Here is a 7,758-nt window from a genome sequence, read left to right as displayed (position 1 = left end):
ATCCCCTCGGCCTCCCGTCGCCAGCGCCGCGCCTCCGTCGCCCGGTGAGCTCCACCACCAGCCGGTCCCTCCATCGCGCCTCCCTGCTTCGTCCGACCGCCGTGTCACCATGCTCCAGCGCCGCTTCGAGCTCGTCATCCCCGACCTCCTCCGTTCGGGATATCGTCGTTCCTCGTCGTCCAGTCGCCGAAGTTCACGCCCAAGGCCTACCGCAACCTCACCTTGGGCCATGTTGTTGCCTTCCTGTACTGCTGTCGCTAGACGCCAAGACCACCGCAGCACCTGAACATCGTGTCGTTGTTCGCTGCCCGCCTCCCGTCGTTTTCGCCAAGACCCGGTGTTGGGCCCTTTGAACGACTACAGAACCTGTAACCGGGATTTTTCAACAAGCCCCTCTCCGACTAGTGTACAACTACCGTCGACCCTCGAAGCCTCCGTGGACGTCAAGTCCCTCGTCGTGATCCCGAACATCTACGAAAAATTGTGCAACTAAGAACGTGAACGACTACCGTCGCCACGAGAACGACTACTTCCCACAACGAACCATGAACAACTACTTCCCCTGCCTTCGCCGAGTACCACTACTTCCCACGACGATCGTGAACGACTACACCGTTTGACCCGAACCGCTTCGATAACGCATGCTTCAAAGGTATAACCCCGAGACGACCGCCCGTGAATGAATGCATGTGTGATGAATGAGATGCTCGTGTTTGCACCGTGTCCAATTTGTCACTCGTTTCCTTGTCGCCAACTCGTGGGACACCCGAAATCCGGGAGCGCCCCACCATCTTTTGCACGCATCCGCACATTTCTCCTTTGCATCGGTATCTCAATCGGGTTACCGGAACCGGAACGCTGTCGTGGCACCGTTTTTGTTATCGTTGCCGTGGCACCCCTTTCCTTTCCACCACAGTGACAAATGCTTCATAATGCTCTTGCTAACATTTTCATAAATATTGCATAAAACTTGCTCAAGTCATTCGCATCATGATAATAACATTTAAATGTTTAAAATTGTTGTTGCACCAAATTGCTAAATGCATATGGGGATTTACCGAAATTGTTGTTTGATGGTTCCGGCCCCATTTAAATTGCTTAGATCGTGTAGTTTACTTTTGCTTCACCTCTTGCCATGGTTAACAACATTTAATATTGTTGAGTACATAAACAAGATCGATCTAAATAAGTCATGTGGTGTTTTCTTCAATATGCAACTCCGTTGCATGTTGAGCTCCACTTAATTTGTAGTGTTGTTTGTTGCATTTTGCCATGCCATGCTTCATTAAACCGGACATGCATCAATACTTGATTGTGCATCATGCCATGTTGATGTGATGTTTGTTTACTATGTTGTGTGCTTCTTTCCGGTGTTGCTTCTTCGGGTTGGTTCCGATAACGTCGCGTTTGTGAGGATCCGTTCGACTACGTCCGTTTGTCTTCTTCATGGACTCGTTCTTCTTCCTTGCGGGATCTCAGGCAAGATGACCATACCCTCAAAATCACTTCTATCTTTGCTTGCTAGTTGCTCGCTCTATTGATATGCCTATGCCTCGATACCTACCACTTGCTTATCATGCCTCCCATATTGCCATGTCAAGCCTCTAACCCACCTTGTCCTAGCAAACCGTTGTTTGGCTATATTACCGCTTTGCTCAGCCCCTATTTTAGCGTTGTTAGTTGCAGGTGAAGATGAAGTTTGTTCCATGTTTTGGAACATGGATATGTTGGGATATCACAATGCCTCTTATTTAATTAATGCATCTATACACTTGGTAAAGGGTGGAAGGCTCGGCCTTATGCCTGGTGTTCTGTTCCACTCTTGCCGCCCTAGTTTCCGTCATATCGGTGTTATGTTCCCGGATTTTGCGTTCCTTACACGGTTGGGTTATAATGGGAACCCCTTGACAGTTCGCCTTAAATAAAACTCCTCCAGCAAGGCCCAACATTGGTTTTACCATTTGCCACCTAGCCTTTTCTTTCCCTTGGGTTCTGCAGACTCAAGGGTCATCTTTATTTAAACCCCCGGGCCAGTGCTCCTCTGAGTGTTGGTCCAACCCGTCAGCTGCCGGTGGCCACCAGGGGCAACTCTGGGCTGGCCTACCGGAACCTTGGACAATCCGGTGTGCCCTGAGAACGAGATATGTGCAGCTCCTATCGGGATTTGTCGGCACATTCGGGTGGCTTTGATGGTCTTGTTTTACCATTGTCGAGGATGTCTTGTAACCGGGATGCCGAGTCTGATCGGATTGTCTTGGGAGAAGGAATATCCTTCGTTGACCGTGAGAGCTTGTGATGGGCTAAGTTGGGACACCCCTGCAGGGATTTGAACTTTCAAAAACCGTGCCCGTGGTTATGGGCAGATGAGAATTTGTTAATGTCCGGTTGTAGAAAATCTGAAGTTGATCTTAATTAAAATGCATCAACCGCGTGTGTAACCGTGATGGTCTCTTCTCGCCGGAGTCCGGGAAGTGAACACGGTGTTGGAGTAATGTTTGACGCAGGTTGTTCTAGGATCACTTGTTGATCATAGTTCATCGATCGTGCTTTGCCTTCTCTTCTCGCTCTCATTTGCGTATGTTAGCCACCATATATGCTTGTCGCTTGCTGCAGCTCCACCTCATACATTTACCTTCCTATAAGCTTAAATAGTCTTGATCGCGAGGGTGTGAGATTGCTGAGTCCCCGTGACTCACAGATACTTCCAAAACCAGTTTGCGGGTGCCGATGATACCGTTCAGGTGACGCAACCGAGCTCAAGGAGGAGCTCGATGAAGACCTTGTTCGTAGTGTTGTTTCGTTTCAGCTGATCAGTAGTGAAGCCCAGTTGGGATGATCGGGGATCTGTGTAGCATTTGGGGTAGTCTTCTTTTATTTTGGATCCGTAGTCGGACCTTGATTGTATCTGGTTGATGTAATGCTTTATTCATGTAATTGTGTGAAGTGGCGATTGTAAGCCATCTATGTATCTCTTTCCCTTATGTATTACATGAGTTGTGTGAAGATTACCTCACTTGCGACATTGCTTTCAATGCGGTTATGCCTCTAAGTCGTGCTTCGACACGTGGGAGATATAGCCGCATCAAGGGCGTTACAGTGCCTATTTATAAGGAGATAGGTGAATAGGCAGACGCACAAATCGAGGAAGGCTAAAAGTAATGATTATCCAGCTAAATGGACGCCTCGATTTTCAGAAACCATTTAAGATAAGGATCCATTACAGATGACGTCGTGGCGGGTTTCCAAATTTTCTGAAGATGACGTCATGGCGGGTTCCAGAGCTTTACAAACAACAGAAGATGGATTCCGTCTAAGTGTTGGAGATTGATAAGAACAAAGTTCAAATCAACCTGAGGCCTAATGTTGGGGATATAACTACCAGGTATGACTCGCCCAGGAGGGGCCGGGTCAATCACCATGGCGGGTTACTTAAAAGAAGCCCGACGAGTATACAAGGCGACGGTTCATGATAAAGCTTGTAATAGGCCCAAGCCCAGAGGCGACTTAAGGCCTGTAATTGTAAACCACCATGTATGAATAAGACTTGTAAAGTAAGGCATGTAAAAGAAGTTACCGAGCCGGACACGTTGTATGAGCCAGCCGGACTCTGTAGGCCACAGGGCGTCAACCCGTATATATAAGGGGACGATCCGGCGGCGGCTTACGGCAAGAAACAACAGATCGAGAGCCAAGCTAGCGTATTTCGCTCCTTGGTCATCGAAACCTAGCAATACCACAACAACTGGATTAGGTTTTACCTTCACCGCAAGGGGCCGAACTAGGATAAACCTCTCGTGTCCTTTGTCCCGATTAACCCCTTTAAGCTTCCTAGTTGTGATGGCTCCACAACTAAGTCCTTTCACTAGGGCATCTGCCGTGACAATTCCACGACCCCCCCCCCCAAGACGTGGACGATCTACGGTCGGAAAGCTATACTCATCTCGTGGTACGATCCAGAGGACTCATCGTTAATGAGCGTGCACGCCATGCTCCGTTTTCTCTGTCTGTCTTTTCTCCAGAGGACCACGAAATATCTGCTCAGACACCCACAACTTTCAAAAGAAGTACCTCCTCCTACAAGGCACCTGCTTTAGCGCCATGGTGGCATCCGACCCTAGCTGACCTGCAGGACATTGGGGCTGCCCGTTCTCTCTAAGTTATAAATATGGCCAAAGAGAAGCAAATGTGCAAAACAGTCTTGCCACTTGACAGTGAAAAAAAAGGAAAATAAATTATTCTAATGACAAAAAGCTCGTCTAGCGACCGTCTTTTTTTCCTTTTCAGTTTTCACCGTAGCGTGTTCTGTAAATACAACATTTCGAACATCTGAAATCTGAATATTCGAGGGAGTTTTGCATCCAACTGGCTACAGAAAGCAGAGTACATGCCTTCAATTTCTAAAGTACTCCCTTCGTTCTAAATTACTCGTCGTAGAAATAGATATATTAAAACTAAAATACATCTAGATAAATCCATATTTATGACGAGTAATTCAGAACGGAGGAAGTATCTTCAGAAGAACAAAGTTCAGAAAATTTGCACAAAATTTTACGCCTAGCATTTGATTCCCTCTCGAACTCCCACGTTCGAAAAAGCAGCTAAAAACGGTTGGTGAGGCGTAGGAGAGCCCGCTTCCCTCCAAATCGCCGATACCCACACGAACGAAACCAACAGAGACGGGATCGCACACGGCTCCTCGACGGAAAAACAGGGGAGGCACGGCGAATCCAAGCCAACTCCGGCTCCCAGCTCCGCAAGCCTCCTTGCTCTCTCCTGCCCGCCTCCATGCCGTCGCCCTCGCTCCGCCTCGCCGTCGTCGGCGCGGGCGCGGCCGGCCTGGCGGCGGCACGGGAGCTCCGCCGCGAGGGCCACGCCCCCGTCGTCTTCGAGCGCGCCGCCGCCGTGGGGGGCACCTGGCTCTACGCCTCCCCCGCCCCCGCGGCCGCCGCCGACCCGCTCGGCGCCGCCGCCACCCACTCCAGCCTCTACGCTTCGCTCCGCACCAACCTCCCCCGCGAGGTCATGGGCTTCCTCGACTTCCCCTTCACCGCGGCGCGCGGCTCCGTCGTCGACGCGCGCAGGTTCCCCGGCCACGAGGAGGTGCTCCGGTACCTCGAGGACTTCGCGCAGCGGTTCGACCTTTACGGGCTCGTCCGGTTCCAGACAGAGGTCGTCGGAGTCCGGCGGGAGTCCGGCGGGAGGTGGGCGGTGACGTCGAGGAAGCTCGGGGAGAAGGGGGAGCACGACGAGGAGCTGTATGATGCCGTCGTGGTTTGCAATGGGCATTATTCAGAGCCTCGCGTCGCCTCCATACCTGGTAATGATTCTCCGCTCAACAAACTCGTAATTGAGCAGAAGAAGTAGTTTGTTGAACCTGCTATGCTCAACGAAATAGTTTGAGCAGAAGAAATAGTTTGTTCAGGCTCAACACACAGTAAAAATCGACAAATAATACTTCTAAATCGAAAAATCTGAAAAAAATAATCTTGACATTGTCCATGTCGTATCTTTTGTATGCATGCAAATTTTCATGAAGAAATGACACGTTTTGTGCTCGTGAGATGAAGAAAAACTGATTTCGAGCAGGGTAGGTAGTGATCGTAACAAGAAAAATCTGCATGTGGTACAGATCTCGAGCATGCTTTAAAAATGGGATTTAGGATACTCTGCATGTGGTACAAATCTCGAGCAGAACAGAATCTGCATCCTACGATCTAGAGACAAGAACCAGCTGATTCAGGGTTTAGCAAATTTGATTTGAACTCTTAGGCTTGATGAATTCTTGAAAGATGCCTGTCCAATGTTTTTTTGGACAATTCTTATCCAGTGTTCGTTACAAACTTGCAATTTTATGGTCATCAGATCCACAGACAATTGTGAACCTGACAGGAAATTTGTACTTTCCAACATTGACAGGTGCAGATGCCTGGCCTGGAAAGCAGATGCATAGCCACAATTACCGTGTGCCTGAGCCATTCCTTGATCAAGTGAGTATGATTCTGACTATGATTTCTTCCCCACTTATGAGTCGTTGTGCTAAACTGTCTTGAACTTGAAGTACGGATTGCCTTGGTAGGTAGTGATCGTTATCGGGGCCTCGGCAAGTGCAGTTGACATTTCGAGGGACATTGCAAGCGTTGCGAAGGAGGTCCATATTGCCGATAGATCAGCGCCGACTTCCACTTGTGAACAGCAGCCTGAATACGACAACATGTGGCTTCATTCCATGGTAAATGCCTTTTTCCGTGGTGAGTTGAATATGGTGGCTTTATCCGTTAAAGGGGCTGCCATTACCTTGTCATAACAAAATTATGTTCTACTTGCAGATTGACCATGCACAGGGAGATGGCACTGTGTTGTTCCAGGATGGCAGCTCAATCAAAGCGGATGTCATCATGCACTGTACTGGGTATAGTTATGCAGCATATCTAAAACATATTTCTTGCACAAACCACCCGATTTTGCTACATTGGTTGAAGCTAATCATGTGTTCCCTGCCTTTGTATGTTGGCTAGCTACCTGTATGACTTCCCGTTTCTTGGGGATGATAGCACCATCGCTGTGGATGACAACTGCGTTGATCCATTATACAAGCATGTTTTCCCTATAGAAGTGGCCCCTGATCTGTCTTTCATCGGATTGCCGTGGAAGGTCAATTTGTGTCCAAATTTCTGCTGTTCAGTCTAGATGCACTTATAACTGCCTCGCAATGCTCTAGGATCTAAAACTTGGCGGCCTCTGTTTCATCCAGGTTATCCCTTTTCCACTGTTTGAACTCCAAAGCAAATGGGTCGCTGGTATTCTATCAGGAAGGATCAAGCTTCCATCGAAAGATGAAATGATGGAAGATGTCAAAGCCATCTACTCGAGACGGGAAACTCGTGGATGGCCCAAGAGATATACCCACAACTTCAGTGGTGGTTATCAGGTAGCCTAAAGATGCATGTTAAGGGAGCTAGTTAACAAAGCCTTTCTTGGCAGAAAATGACATATTTCTGTGAATTGTGGGCGTCTTGCACTGTTGCACATCAACATTGTACATTAGAAACGACTATATCGGTTATCCCCTGCTAAGCATGATTTGTTTGCAGTTCGAATACGATGATTGGCTCGCGGAGCAATGTGGCCATCCACCGATTGAAGAATGGAGGAAGCTGATGTATGCTGCTAATGCGAAGAATAAGGCTGCTCGTCCAGAAAGATACCGCGATGAGTGGGATGATGATGATCTGGTGGCACTAGCAAATGAGGACTTCAAAAAATACTTGTAATCTATGTTGTGGACTGTGATTATCATTTTATCATTTTCATTGCCAGGACGCGGTGATAGTCATTGCAGTAATTAATTTACAGGTAAATAATTTTGTATTTTGTACATGCAAGCTCAAAATTGGGATGTCCATGACCTTGAATCGATTGTGAATTACTTTTATCACCATCTGAGGATTCCATATTATCGTCCAAGGGCAATAAAAAATTTAATGCACCAGCCGGGAATCGAACCCGGGTCTGTACCGTGGCAGGGTACTATTCTACCACTAGACCACTGGTGCTTGTTGATGCAGGTAACCATTACGACTATATCTCACAATGCTAATTTTAACTGAAGCTAGCTTGTTCTCCTACTAGTACCACCACTGCATTTCAGTATGGGACCATTGAAGCCTCCCTACGCCGAGAGGTCAGAAGCTAATTCTGGAGGAGATACTGGCGATTTTTCAATGAGGTTGATAAAAAATATATAAAGGATAATCAACA

At 47.9% G+C, this 7,758-nt stretch overlaps 1 protein-coding gene and 1 non-coding gene across 2 annotated transcripts; one reads left to right on the top strand and one right to left on the bottom strand.

Moving 5' to 3' along the window:
• Positions 1-4,634: 4,634 nt before the first annotated feature.
• LOC125513189 (flavin-containing monooxygenase FMO GS-OX-like 2) lies at positions 4,635-7,438 on the top strand. The gene is made up of 7 exons (XM_048678224.1): positions 4,635-5,317; positions 5,917-5,987; positions 6,077-6,229; positions 6,327-6,409; positions 6,516-6,651; positions 6,752-6,928; positions 7,092-7,438. Exons 1-7 carry the CDS (start codon positions 4,786-4,788, stop codon positions 7,269-7,271), a joined length of 1,332 nt encoding a protein of 443 aa, XP_048534181.1. The 5' UTR covers positions 4,635-4,785; the 3' UTR covers positions 7,272-7,438.
• Positions 7,439-7,482: 44 nt separating this feature from the next.
• TRNAG-GCC lies at positions 7,483-7,553 on the bottom strand. Its single transcript has one exon. It is a non-coding gene; the product is annotated as a tRNA-Gly (tRNA).
• Between the last annotated feature and the right edge of the window lie 205 nt (positions 7,554-7,758).

This window comes from Triticum urartu, chromosome 1, assembly GCF_003073215.2.
Source record: "Triticum urartu cultivar G1812 chromosome 1, Tu2.1, whole genome shotgun sequence".
NCBI lineage: Eukaryota > Viridiplantae > Streptophyta > Magnoliopsida > Poales > Poaceae > Triticum > Triticum urartu.
The sequence above is the reverse complement of the archived record's forward strand: the minus strand, read 5'-3'. Positions and strand labels throughout refer to the sequence as shown.

Bases quoted from the DNA above. Each gene is read 5' to 3' on its own strand.
- LOC125513189 (XM_048678224.1), top strand. From the start codon at position 4,786: ATGCCGTCGCCCTCGCTCCGCCTCGCCGTCGTCGGCGCGGGCGCGGCC. The intron at 5,318-5,916 runs GTAATGATTCTC...CAACATTGACAG, and splicing joins TCGCGTCGCCTCCATACCTG to GTGCAGATGCCTGGCCTGGA. The intron at 6,230-6,326 runs GTAAATGCCTTT...TTCTACTTGCAG, and splicing joins ACATGTGGCTTCATTCCATG to ATTGACCATGCACAGGGAGA.